At 40.4% G+C, this 14,799-nt stretch overlaps 1 protein-coding gene across 6 annotated transcripts in view; it reads left to right on the plus strand.

The window, feature by feature from the left end:
- MEI4 (meiotic double-stranded break formation protein 4) overlaps positions 1-14,799 on the plus strand; it is a 236,027-nt gene that overhangs the window by 52,009 nt on the left and 169,219 nt on the right. For all 6 annotated transcript variants that reach the window (XR_012378475.1, XM_073893532.1, XM_073893531.1 and 3 more), the window contains exon 3: positions 11,880-12,415. Coding sequence is in view for 5 of the 6 variants with exons in the window: in XM_073893532.1 (XP_073749633.1) it covers positions 11,880-12,415 (536 nt within the window). In the remaining variant the exon portion in view is untranslated. The remainder of the gene's footprint in view (positions 1-11,879; positions 12,416-14,799) is intronic.

Raw genomic sequence — 14,799 nt, forward strand, 5'->3', positions numbered from 1 at the left:
GAAATGCGTATGTCTCCAGAATGTCGCATGTGAATGATTCTTTGTCTTCATAACAAGCCTGTAATTAGTTCATATACGTAAGGCATATGACGAACTATTGTCATCCATCAAATGTTGTATTCCATGGTGAAATGAAAGGCACCTAATTCCTAGACTCAAAATTGGCCAATTATAATCTTTCTCTATTTCTGGACTGTCAGTCTTAGGGTATTATCAATAGTTGCAGGTCTTTTGAGTTTTTAAAGAAAAGGGTCATTTATGTGATTCTACAATGAAATAATCTTTTCACCTCTGAGCCTTCATAATGCTTTTCTTGTTATGTTTTTATAAAATTCATTTAGCAGAAATGGCTGATTATGAGGTCAAAAAGTATTTTGCAATTTGGGAGGGAAAGGGAATATGTATTTCATGAACCAACATTTTATAATTTCTTTTTGGTACCTGCAAGATCCATTATCAGATTCCTCTTGGAGTGACATCTCTGTATGAAAAGTAGTGGTGATTTCTGACCCCTGCAAGGTCAGTGAGGGCCCTGGAGCAGGATCCCCTCACATGGGTTAACAGACTTGATGGGGATTGCTAGCACCCTGGAGAGAGAGACCTCAAGGCTTTGAAAGACATCCTTTGAATGTGTGTATCATGGCTTGTATTATAATATTCAGCACTTGGGAGAAACATGATCTTTAGTCACCAAAACTGGAGATTAAAAATGGATTACATAGGGCGCCTGGTGGCTCAGTTGGTTAAGCGACTGCCTTCGGCTCAGGTCATGATCCTGGAGTCCTGGGATCGAGTCCCACATTGGGCTCCCTGCTCAGCGAGGAGTCTGCTTCTCCCTCTGACCCTCCCCCCTCTCGTGCTCGCTCGCTCTCTCTCTCTCATTCTCTCTCATTCTCTCTCATTCTCTCTCTCTCAAATAGATAAAATCTTTTAAAATAATAAATGGGGATTACATAAATGTTTTGTGTGTCCTAAGACTTGGGGAAGCCTGAGTTATTTGAAGATACATGTTTAGCATTTACCTGGGAGCCGATTGAACTGTTAATGATTCTGAAATAAATAAGGGGGTATTGAAAGTTGGTATTGCCCCCATGGGTATAAATAAAATACTATTTTAAATGATACTAGCAAAATAACTGTGATTGCCTAAATTTTGTGTTTTCTTTTCCTCCATTTCAGAAAGCAATTTCCTTAGTATCTGTGGTTGTCAGTAAGGTTTTAGAGTAAAACATTGGGTCTAGTCGTGCATAGTAACTATTTGATAGCTTTAAAAAAAAGATTTATTTATTTGAGAGTACAAGCATGCATGCCTCTGCATGTGCGAGTGGGGGGAGGGGCAGAGGGAGAGAATCCTCAAGCAGACTCCCTACTGAGCACGGAGATTGAGCATGGGGCTCAATCTCAAGACCCATCAGATCATGACCTGAGCTAAAACCAAGAGTCAGATGCTCAACCGACTGAGCCACGTAGGTGCCCCACTGTTTGACAGCTTTTTAACAAAGCCTAGATTTCATGGGCTGGTTTCGATATGTCAGATGTAAATAATAATAATAATAATAAAATCTTGAAACCAGAACCCATACCCATGAGCCTATACAAGGCAGGCTTTAAAAAATGTTCTAGTCAGAGGAAGGTCTTATTTCCAGAGACGCAGCTGAGGCTTAGACCATCCCTGTAGCAGTTACCTCGTTGAGATCTCTCTCTGCTTGATCTGAACAAATGCACATCAATTAGACAAAAATGTGCTTGAATCCTTATCAGGCAGTTCGATGGCCACATAGAGGCCACGCCTGCAATAGGTTTACAAGTTGTGTGTTACTTTATAAGATGGGTATAATTTAGAGAATGGAATTGAAGTGTGAAAAAATTGGAAGGTAAATTAAAATGAGAGACTTCTTGTTATGCTTGTTCAGGTGTGATATAGTAAACATAATTTGGTGTGGATGTTTATGGGTTGGAAAATTACAGGTAGCTGAAAGTCAGTTTAAAAAAACAACTTATCTTTTTCAATACAATAGTGAGGATCTTCTAAAATAGCCCAAATAATCAACAAGTAAGTACTTAAATGTATGATATTTGGCCAGTACTGTGCTTGACTTCCAAGGTTGGAAAAGAAGAAGTTTACTTGCTGTATCTTGTGAGTTTATTATTTGGTTAGAGAGGTGAGATCCCCTGAGAAGGACACTACATATGATGTATATAGTTTCATTTGGGGTTATATTTATTCATAGTCATTCATTCATTAGTTAATTCATTTCTTCAACAAAAACTGATTTCTGGAGGTTGTGGTGACCAAAAAAAAAAAAAAAGAAAGAAACCGAATCGATATTCCCATGGAGGAGACAGACAATAACAAGCAAACTGATAAGCAGGAAAAATTCTGAGAGGGTTAAAAGCTGTGCAAAAAATAAACCAGGTTGAAGCGATGGAATGCCTGTGGATGGGGCAGGGTTGCTAACAGACTTGGTGGTCAGACAGACCTCACCAAGAAGGAGGTGTCTGAGCAGGGTCATCTGAGTGGCCCCGGAGGCAGGAACTAGCTTGCATGCTCAGTGAGCAGACACACAGCAGAGGGAGTGAGATGAGACCAGAGAAAGGCCAGCAGTACGGACGAGGCAGTGCTTGTTCCAGTGGGTAGGACTGGAAGCACAGTGGAATCCTTTGGTGAACATGAAGCAGGAGCTTTGAACTTTTTGCTGTGGTTGCTGTGTGGAGAATGTAAGTGGGAGGAGAAGCAGACTGCTGGGTAGGAGTCCATGGCTGTGGTCCATCAGGGACATGATGCTGGCTTAGATAAGGTGGGAAGAGACAGCTAGAATATATAAGGCTCTACTTTTGCAAAATAGAAAATAAAGTGGCAAAGATGACCCTGAAAAGGGAGTAGAATTCCAGCTGAATCCTGAAAGATTCAAAGTGAATTAAACATGAACAGATAAAGAGGAAATAGGTATTTCTGGGAGATTTGAAGATGGGAATGGAAATGGCATGAATGGGTCACACTCCACTTCTCTGCTATCCAAAGAAAGCAGAACAAATATAAATTAATATAAGATCGTGGTTCTCATAGAATCACCTAGGGATCTTTAAAAAATACTGATATCTGCGTTCTACCCCTGAGATTCTGGCATGGTAGTTAGCATAGAGTGTGGTCTGGCATTGGAATTTTGAAATCTTCCGGTCACCTAAGTGTGCGGGTAAGGTTGAAAACCACCATTGTACGATCTCATAAGTAGGAGACCTGTAGCCCAGCAAGAAACACATGAAGCAGGCTGAGTGTCTAAGTTTGGGAGTAGTGCAAAGTAGTGCTTTTGAGACTCCCGAGATGTTTATTTAAAAATACAAGTTCCTGGAGCCCTCTCCTGGAAACACTGATTAATTGTACCTAGGAATACTTCATTTTAATATGTTCCCCTTCTGGTGATATAGGTTGGGAAAAACCGCACTGGGTAAAAGATCTCAGTGCTTCTGATTTTTGATAGAGTGAAGGGGGCACATCAGCGGGAATGAATGCCAACCTCAGTTGTCTAGCGGGGTGGACTTGGGGGACCAAGCTGGCTTGAAGGTAATATCTCAACAGTACAAATGTGAGCTGTTGGAACTCTGATCAAGAGCTGAAGTCAAAGCAGTGGCATCAGAGGCTCAGTAGAAAACAAATTCAGGCAAATTCTTTTGGAAAGAGACTTGGGCAGGGAGAGATTGGAGATGTGTATGATCTCAGCAGGAAAGCTAATTGGGGCTAGGTTGTAGAGAGCTGTGTCACTGGGCATTCACAGCATTGGGAGGCCGATGAATGTGGTGTATTGCTGACGTCCGTGATTGTATTGTTTTTACCAGTTCTGCATGGCATTTGTAACATCCACACCCTGATGAAGTGGTGGATTCATTGATTCGCTTGGTAGGGGGTTGTATTCTCATGGGTTTGATGTTATTCTGTAGGGCTGTAATATATGTGTTCACTGTCTCTCAACATGGTATTTTCTGTTTGTTAGGAAATGAAATCAGGACTGTGCTTTTCACCTATACTGCATATCTTTGCCCCCAGATGACGGAATCCAAAAGCAACTGCCTTTTCTTATCAACCTTTAATTTTGTTCTAAAAACTTTTCCATTAGATTCTGTTTATTTATTTAGCCCCTTTTTATTCAGCAGCTGTTCGGTACAAACAATGTGGAGAATGTGAAGAGAGATGGGTCTGTGCCCTGCCCATAGGATCACACAGTCTCTTGGGAGCAAGATCACATCACTAATTACACCCAATGAGACTATGGTCCAGAGGAAGATAGTGATGTTTAGAGGAGAGTGCGATGATTTTGTTTTAGAGAACAGGACTTTTAAAATTCTTTTTGGAGGATGCTGCTGACTTTAAAGGATGGGTAGGATTTAGAAAGCTATGGATACTAGGGTATTTCAGGCAAGAGGGAACAGTGTAAAGCACAGACACAGGAATCTGCTGGCAAATGATCTAATTTGTGGCATACAGAGCATGAGGAGGTGTTCTGGAAAATAAGATGAAAAACTAGGTTGGAGCCTATTAAAAAGAGGTGTGACAGCCAGTGGAAAACATGCTTTATTCTGTAGGCAGCAAGGAGCCTTTGGAGATTTTCCAGCAGGAAAATAGAAGGAAAACTAGCATTTATTGGGTGTGTGTTATGCATGTGCCAAGCAGTATGCTTTCCGAAAGTGGTTCCTTTAGGTAATCTGAGGCACAGGTGATTTGGGTACAGTAATTGAGCATCATGTTTAGGGTTGTTTGGAAGAGGGAGGAGCTAGAGACAGGAACAGCCCAGTCATTGCCCCTATCTTATGTGTAATTATTTTGGCATAGGAAAAAAGAGATGATATAAGAAAGGTTTTTATTGATTAAATTTCTCTTGAGCTCTCTCACTCAATATCCCGGACTCTGGGATATGGCAGTAAACCAGCAGTCCGAGACTATCGTGGAGTATATATTTTGTGGGTGGGACAGATTATACTGGCAGAAGATGATCAGGCAGTGACAAGTGAGATTTAGAGAATGAAAATAGGGAGACGTGACAGAGACCAGTCTGGTGGCTTCTTTAGACTGGTTGGTCACATAAGGTCTCTCTGAAGAAGTGACATTTTAACAGACACTTGAATGATAACAAGAAACCAGCCTTGAGAAAATTGAGAGGTTCAGGGTGGAGGGAGCATCCCAGGCAGAGGGAATGGCCCTAAATGGGAACAAACTTAGTGAATCTAAGGAACAGAAAGTGAGGCAAGATGAACATTATTTGTCAATGGAGTGTATATGGGGATCAAGGAAGAAGTCAGAGTTGACCCTTAGGTTTCAAATGTTGGAACAGAGAGTGATAGCAGTGTTATCAGGGAATTGGACCAAGTATCAGTGAAGGATGCAGTTTCTTTTGGACTTGTGTGGTTTAAAATGCTGAGAGCTAGGGACTTGAGCTTGGTAGAGGAGGCAGGATGGGACATAGAACTTCGAGAATCACCTGCCTAACAGAGTTCTTTGAGGCTCTAGGAAAGGTGGGGACATCCAGGAAGTTGGAACAGGAAGAGACAGCCAAAGACAATGAGGAAGGTTTAAACTGGCAGACTCAGAGATGAGAGAGTTGGGGACAAGCAGGAAGCTCAGGGTCTGAGCACTGAGCATGGGAAAGATAGCACTATCAAGTAGTCCTGGACCAAGCTGACACACAAATGTACTGTTTTGTCTTGTGAACCTAATGCAGTGAAGACAATTCTGTTAAGATGAATCATTCCATTAGCATGGGATTAAACTAAACTGTAAGCTTTTCTTTGTCAGCATTTCTCAAATATGCCTTGCAATATGCCAAAACATATCCTTCCAGAGGCAGAAGACAAACAGTTGTTTTAAAGTGAAGTGCTGTCATTTCAGAATTGCGTGGTACTTGAAAATAGCAATTTCTGTTTGACCACCAGGTGGCGAAAACACTACTTTTAATAAAAATTGTTCAACTCATCAGTACATGTGAGTGACTATTATTTCTAAGAAATCAGAGTTGGTAGTGACAAGTTATATATGCCCATGATGACATTTCAGTGCATTTGAAGAAATGGAGTTTGATTTAACCTTTTGTTAATATGTATATTCAACAAGTATTCACACCACCAACTATATAGTAGGGCAGGCATCAGGCAACAGAAATTCCCAGATTAGTAAACTCTGTGTCTGTCCTCAAGAATCTCTCCCTTTCAAGAGGGAGTCACTCATACACTCAGAACAGGTTAATGAATGCAGTAATAGAAGCATGTGTAAGGGGAGCCCAGATAGGGAATGATTTCCTCTGCTCTGGGCAGAGCAGGGAAGGTTTCACGGAGGATTTGAATCAGGGTTTGAGGAATCAGTCCATCTCTGGGTTATAGCATAAGAACACCCCCACGTAGTGGTGACAACTTGTGCAAATGCCTAGTTGTCTGAATTAGCATGGTGTGTTTTGGTAAACTGTAGGGGTTTAATATTACTACATAAGCAAGAGTGAGCATGGAGGCAAGGCTGGAGAAGTAAGCAGGGGCCACACAGTGGAAGGCTCTGTGGGCCAAGCTGAGGATCTTGAAGGACTCTGGTAAAGGAAGCCGTTGGAAGGTTTTAAGGATGATAACCCTGTGCTCAAACTAGTATTTCAGCAGGGTGACTGTCCAGTCAGTTCAGAATATGACCTAGAAGAGGACAGAACCAAAGGCAGGTAGATTGGTTAGGCAAGGATATTGCAGTAATCAGCGCAAGAGATGATGATGGTGTGAACTAGAGCAGGGGTAGGGGAACTAGGAAAGGACAGGTTCGCATGTGTAATGGTTGATTTTATGTGTCAACTTGATTGCGTCACCTGGTGCCCAGGTATTTGGTCAGACGTTATTGTAGATGTGTCTGTAACGGTGTTTGGGACAAGAGTAACATTTGAGTAGACTGAGTAAAGCAGACCACCTACCCTAGTGTGGATGGACTTCGTCCAGTCAGTTGAACTCAAGAGAACAAAAAGGCTGAGTAAGAGTGAATTCCTTCTTCCTTACTGTCTTTGAGCTGGGGCACTGGTCTTTTCCTGCCTTTGAACTCGACCTGAAACATTGGCTCTTCTTGGGGCTCGAGCCTACTGGCTTTCAGACTGGAACTTAGACTGTCAGCTCTCCGTTGTAGGCCTTTGTAGTTGCACTGGAACTATATATAATACCACTGCTCTCCTAGGTCTCCAGCTGGCTGACTGCAGATCTTGAGATTTCTCAGCCTCCATAATTACATGAGCCAGTGCCTTATGATAAAACTCTCTTCTCCCTCTCTCTTGTATATATATCCTAATGGTTCCATTTCTCTGGAGAGTCCTGACTAATACAGGTACAGAAGATGGAATCAGCATAGCATGGCATTTCACTGTATATGAGAGGTGAAAGGAAGTTGCCAAGGGTGATCCCTCACTCGGGCCTGGTGACTGGAGAATAGTCTTGCTATGGGCTGAAATTGGCGGTAAGCAGTACAAACAAGAATTGTATATTTATGTGCAGTGCATGATTTGTACAGCTTTATAAACAGAAAGCCTTGGGATTTTCAAGGTGTACAGAAAAAGATGCCTTTTATTTTTTTTTTAAAGATTTTATTTATTTATTTGACAGAGAGACACAGCGAGAGCAGGAACACAAGCAGGGGGAGGGGCAGAGGGAGAAGCAGGCTTCCCATGGAGCCAGGAGCCCGATGCGGGGCTCGATTCCAGGACCCTGGGATCATGACCTGAGCCGAAGGCAGCCGCTTAACTGACTGAGCCACCCAGGCGCCCTGGAAAAAGATGCCTTTTAGACAGTTGGTTCTCTGGGTCTAATTTTATAAATAATGTAGGGACTGTAGAAATGGATGACAAAAGGCATTAAGATTTGATGTGGATGTGAAAATCTGGGGCACAGCAGAAAATACATTTGATTCAGGGGTGGGCATTTCTAGGGTAGGATGTGTAGCAGGCGGGCACAGCTCTATTTTGTTGAGCATGCTTGAGAGCCACTCTTAAATGGTAAGTGGGATGAAGATGGAATTTAACAACTGAAAGAAGATGGAAGAGACAAGGGCCCAGTAAGAGGGAATTGAAAGTCTGTGAAATCCAGGGTGTGAGAAGGACTATAGAATATTTTGGACAGGATCTGTAGTTTTAACTGGTATCTTATTTTATGCACTTTTATATGTGATGTCATACTTCAGGATAATTTAGATTCTTGGTGTATCTGTTATCATTTAATAACAATAGACAGTATTTCTGAGCACTTAAAATGTGCTGGACTCTACTTGATCAGGATGTGTGTATGTCCTTTACTATCTCTTTACATCTGATGACAAATGTGTTGGTTAGATCATAGCCAATGACTTGTCCTCAGTCCCTTCAGCCCAATAACAAATTAAGAGAGAAGCATCATTTGACTTCTGCTTCACCTTAGTCCCTCCTGGAAAAACAGGAATTACAGAAAGTTGCAGTAGCATGGCTTCATTTTCTCTCCTCTCCTCTGGGTATGATGCTTTGTTAGTCAAGCTTCGAGATTTATTTTGAGAAAAGCCATCCAAGCAAATGAGTAGAATCTGAGTAGAATGAGTTCTATAAGACTCATTTAAAGAAGCAGAGGGGTATGTACAGAAGCTGGCATGGGAACACACAGGCCTTTTTGCTGTGGTTAGAAGATGATTGGACTTGGAACTGAGTAATTGGTTTCGCTTCTCCCTCTGTGGCTTTTCTTAGACTCTTAATCAAGTGGAGCCTGCATTTCCTTATCGGTAAATTAGGAATAATAATAACATATGTTCAAGGGTTGTTGGGAACAACAATTGAATTATTTGATGAAACTGTTTTGTAAAGTGAAATGTGAATATAAGATTGTTCTATTCATTTTGACAAAGTCACGTTAATACTGTAAGCCATATTGCATAAAATCTCACTGTAGTCTTTGCTGGTGGAATTTATGCACTCCTTTAGGACACTGAGAGAACATTCCTCTCTGTGTGGTTTCCCACATTGGCGTCTCCAACATATGCCCTCATCAGTCCTTTCTGCGGGTGCAGAAATGAAGCATCCAGGAAGAATGAGGGTCAGTTTGTGTACTCCTGTGCCCAGAGCACATGCATGGGTAGAACTACTCCCTGCAAATATGTACCAATAAGCACATGAAAGAGATGAGATGGAGTGGTTATGACTTGCCAGAAGGTACACCAGTGAGGGGTGAAAAGCAGAAACAAGAAAACAGCTTTTTGCTTCCCAGTTTAGTTGTTGATAGAATTCATTTTATGTCTTCCCTGAAATCATCACCCATGAAGTTCAGCTTACCTTGATGGGAAGTTGAGGAGGTTCATGAAATATTTAAACTTCTGTTCACTTTCTTAGTGAAGAACCATTTTGAATTCCGTGAAAGAAAAATATAATCTACCTAAATAATTACCGTAATCCCCCACCCTTTACTTTTGTGAAGTGAGAAGTCATTTCAAATGTTTATTCTTGCTCATCAGAAAAATAAATTATTTTTTTCTCCTTAGTCTGTAATTGCTCAAATTTCTCCCAATTTGACGTGCCACATTTGCATGCAATTACTCTCCCATTTTATACTCTCCTGATCCAAGTCCTCAGAAGCCTCAGCCAGTCCTCTCTGACTTTCTGCGCAGTCACTCCCATTGCACTCTGGCCTCTGTCCACCACCCTGACTGAGCAAAGCTTCTGTGGATACGGTCACTGGTGATTTCCTAATGAATAATGCCAACGTATTTTTCTCAGCTTTTGATTTTACAGATTTCTCTACTGTGTGTAATTCTCCTTGAAACTTTTTCCTTGACTTTCATAACACAGTCATTTTTATTCCTTTTGTACCACTTTAATTGTTCCTTCTCTGTCTCCGTAATCATTTCCCCGCCTCTACTCAGCCCTCCAATATTGATACTCGTCAGGGTCTCTCTTTGATCTTCTGTTCTAGTCACTGCTCATACTCTCTCCAAGTGATCATAACCATTTTCGTGATTTCACATACCACCTACACACTGATGACTCCTCAAATGTATTTTCAGTCTAGACCTTTTCGCCACCCTTAGGCTCATGTGGCCAATTTGCAGGTGACTCTCTTTGCCTAGAGTTCCTCCAGTTGCTTCACAGTTTACAAGACCAAACCTGAACTTTTATCATTTCTCCTAAGCCAGTTTTTCTGTCTGTATTTTTACCATTTCAGTTAGTAGCACTGTCATCTACCTAGTCCCCTGAGTCAAAAACAAAGGCATTTTTTCCTACCTCGACTTCATTGCCCATTTCCAGTCGATCCGCTGGCTTCTAGGTTATATTTTGATGTTTTGTATGGATTTCCCTGGTCAGTCCCTTTCTTTCTTTTCCACAGCAACTGCTTGGTTCATTTCTTTCACCATCTGATATTAGGACATCCTTCAGTGCCTCATTGTGTCCTCCCTCAAATCTGCCCTTCATACGGCCAGTAGAGTGAGTGATCTGTGAAATGCAAAAAAAAAACCCGTCTCCCTTCCCTGGATTACACTATTTAGTGTCTCACTCCTCCCTTCGTTGCTGACAGCAAGATTTCCCAAACTTGGTTTCGTAAATATATGTATGGGCTTTAGAACATTCAATGAGAATTTCTCAGTTTTTTTTTTTTTGGTAACTTTTACTGATAATCATTTTACAGATGATAACCTTATTTGTGTTTATGATGGCATTTCTGTCAAAGAATGGCCTAAAATTACTAGTTTAGCTTTAACTGCAGTACCTCTCAGCCCACATCAGAAGATTCTGGTGGTCATAGACATACTGTCAAGGATCCGTGAGACCCAGCTCTACCTATCCATCTGTTTATCTCTCTGTACAGATATAGGTGTGCTTGAATACCTATAAGTACACATACATATGTAAGTTGTTTATAATAGTTATTTTTTGTATATCAGGTATTAGTGTGGATGTGTATATAATTTTACCAAAGGGGTCTTACATTTTTCAAGTTTGAATTACACTCATTCTACCTATAAATTTTAAGGCCTTTAATATATTTCCTAAGATCTTTTATGATCTGGCTTCTACATATTTCTTTTAGTATCTTGCTTTATATTTTCTGTAAAGGAACATCAAACTGCTTGTGGCTCCTTATATACACAATGCTTTTCTTTTCCTTTTTAAGTCTGTACTTTAGCTCTTATCCCTTTGGTGTATGGAATCTCTTCCTGAATTTCCCTGACTTTTAACTCGGAACTCCCACTTAATGCTTTATAAATGAGTGCTACCATCGGCTCCTCCAGGATGCAGTAATCCAACCAGAGTGTGCTGTTCAGCGGTCCTCCTGTTTCCACAGTGCCCTGAGCAGATCTCTATCTGCATACATCTTACTGCCTTGTAGTGACCCGTTGCAGTCTCCACCAGACGGTTACCTTCTTCGGGTCTTGTGGGTTTTTTCTCTGTATCTTTCAAGCATGGCACAGAGTTGAACGAGAGATAGTGACCTGAAAATACATGGGGGAACCACCTTTGCTTTCTACCAGAGGTCTTTCTTCAGTCAGCCTAAGCAATTCCTTTCACAGTTTTTTCTCTTGGGTTTTTTACACTACTGGTTTTTGAATGTTTAGTATGTTTTTGCATGCTTTGTTTAGTATTTTAAGTTAGAAAAATCTGTCTAGTTTTGTTTTGTTTTTTTGAGGGCGAGAGAGTGAGCATGAACAGGGTGGGCGGGGCAGAGGGAGAGGGAGAGTCCCAAGAAGGTTGTGCGTTCAGTGTGGCTCCCAACGCAGGGCTCAATCTCACGACCCTGAGATCACGACCTGAGCTGAAATCAAGAGTCAGACGCTTACCTGACTGAGCCTCCCAGGGTCCCCTGTCTAGTTTTTATATGAAGAAATGTTAGCTACAGAAAAATAACACTTCTGTTCCTTTCTGTTTTAGGCGACCCATCTTCTCAGTTGCAGGCTCAGGAAGCCGGAAGTTCTGAAAATACGTTAAGTCTGCTGGAAGATTCTGGGTGTGATTTATCACATGAGCAGAGAAGTGAGCCTTCAGAGACAACCCAGCATCTTGTGGAGAGCTGCACCCCCACACCCCTTCTACCACTGCCCATTGTGAAAAGACATTGTACCACTCAGGAAAATCCTCTGTCTTCCCACATGCAGTTCTTGCAACATCTGCTTGAACTGAAGAACTGGACAGAATCAGGGAGTCTGAAAACAGACTTAAGCCACTTTGAAAATGACTTTTCCACAGTATCTGATTCTGTTTTTCAGTTGCTGGATGGCCTTATCACTTTTTACCGTAAACCCAAATTTCCTTTTTCAAGCTTTTGGGCAGAAGCTGTTAATACGTTAGCCAGACTGATCAGTGATTGTAACTTATCTAATCATATTCTTAAAAAGTGTTCCAAGAAGTTGGAAGAATTTGAGAAAACCCTACTACAGGTTATTTTAAGGAGCAACCATATAAATCGAGTAAGTATTAAATCTCTTCTATTCATGAAATAATACGTCAGTCGTTTTGGTGAACATCCCCATTGGGTAATGTTGGTTGCTGTCCGTAGACTCCTGGCTCAGAGTCTCCGGCTGAGACCTCCTTTTGCAGCCCTGTGTCGCCCTCACTCCTTGTCACGTCCCCTCCTCTGGACTCTTGATTGCTACAGCATCCTTCACCACAGAGATGCCTGTGCTTCCAGCTTGTACTTCTCTACTCTGCGTTGTTATCTTCCCTGTTTTTTATTGCTCTTCTTGAATTCTCTGTTTTCCTCTGCCTGTGTTTACTTCCTATTGATAAAAAGTCTCAGTATTTTTCAAAAAACCACTAGCATTTAATGGTTTCCCAATCTATTACTTCTCTGGGTGTTAAATTCCTCATGATGGATTACCTGTACTGTATTGAATTTGTTTTTTTTCTGGCATTGACTAGCAGATGCCTGGAGGTCAAAGAATATTTTTCTCTTCTTTTAGAATTTCCATTGTAAGTGGCATAATACCCCACGGACCCTCTGCAGTTGTGGATTAGATCAGTAAATTGGCTGAGGAACACACAACATATGGCTTTATTATGTGTTTTTTTTTCTTATTTATTTAATGTGGCTTAATTAGGTTGACTCGGATTCTTTTTTAACAAGTGACATTGAGGTAACCTGCCATTGTTTTTTTGTTTGGCTTTTGAGACATAGTAGATAGTTTTTTTGTATCACTTCCTGTCTTCCTTAGGATCTGACCCTCTGTTTGGGAAACTCCAAATGCATTCACATTTTTTTTTAAATATTTTATTTATTTATTTGAGAGAGAGAATGAGATAGAGCATGAGAGGGGGGAGGGTCAGAGGGAGAAGCAGACACCCTGCTGAGCAGGGAGCCCGATGCGGGACTCAATCCCCGGACTCCAGGATCATGACCTCAGCCGAAGGCAGTCGCTTAACAAACTGAGCCACCCAGGCACCCTGCATTCACATTTTAATCCTTCTAATTGCCTATTTAAAATATCACAGAGGAGACTAAAAGGTCTATCTGACTTAGTAACTGTATTTCACTGTAGGAAAAAAGTTGTTACATCATGTTTCTTTTGATACATCGTTGTCTGGTGTTTGTCCTCAGTACCATTATCTGACTTTTGTACAGGGAAGCTTTACCTGAATTTTTAAAACTCTAACAAAACTTGAAGCCTAATTTGTTGTACATGCATCTGTTCTCTGTTAACATGTGGTTTGATCGGTATTATAGAAAACTTTACGATTGAGCTTTTGGCATTTGTGAAAGGTGACTTTTCTGTCTGGCAAACTGAAATGTTTTTCCTACCTGATATGGTCAATCAGGAATTAAATATCAGATTTTTCACAGTAGTATCTGAGGTATATAATCTGTGTCTTCACCATTAATAAATATCTCATATTTAATATTTCTTAATCTTTTCTTTGGCATATTTTTGCTTTCTTTTAAAACTACTTTAAACAGGTTTTATGTTGGCTTGGAACCTTTCAGATACTGGCATTTATATTCTTTATCATTTAACAGATGATGTGTCCATTTTTTTCAGTCTAGTTTTCCACTTAAGGATTAGAATACCCACAAGTAGCCTTGGGACGTGTATGGAAGGAAGGGAGTATGTAGAAGACGATACAGATAGTACAGGTGGATCTGAAGTATATTTTCTGTACCATTTGCCGTGATGCAAGCTGTTGTCGAATAGTTGGTCAGCAGTGGGTAAATGAGTGAATGAATGGCTTTGATCTTTTCTTGGTGAGGTCATTGTTACAGGTAGAGAAAGTAGAATCATAAAATTGCTCACTGCGTTTACAATTAGGACGATGACTCATGAAAAAGTTTTAATGATATTCTCTCTGGGGATTTTTTTTTTTTCTTGCCAGTAAAAGCTTCTTAGATTAAATCATTCCAGCTTTAGTTGTCATTATTACTATCATCATCATCATCTTCCAGTTATGTTCATAAAGCTTCTTTATTAGAAAAAAATGACTAATGATTGCTTTTTATAAATCTTTTTTTCTCTTTCTTTTTTAGTTTCAAGAAAGAATATATTCTGATGTGAAATATAAGATAGCTTCTATTGCATTTTTTATTGATACTATTTTTGATTGATTAGTACAAAATGCCATAGTTTAGAAAAAAAAATTGCTTCTTTGGAAAAACCTTGTTTCCACGATTGGAATTGTTTAAATTATATTGCTTAGAAACTCAAGCCCTGCTATTGATTTTGTTAAAGTAAAGTTATATTTGTGCAATGTGATAGGAAAAGTTGTGGTATGAATACTTTCATAGTCTGACAGAAGGATTTCATATGTTTATATTCATCTATAGCCAGGTTTTAAATAAAATATGTATCTTTTACATGTTCTT

The sequence above is a fragment of the Callorhinus ursinus genome, unplaced genomic scaffold (genome assembly GCF_003265705.2).
Source record: "Callorhinus ursinus isolate GAN/ISIS: 27379988/994484 unplaced genomic scaffold, GSC_fseal_2.0 scaffold6, whole genome shotgun sequence".
NCBI lineage: Eukaryota > Metazoa > Chordata > Mammalia > Carnivora > Otariidae > Callorhinus > Callorhinus ursinus.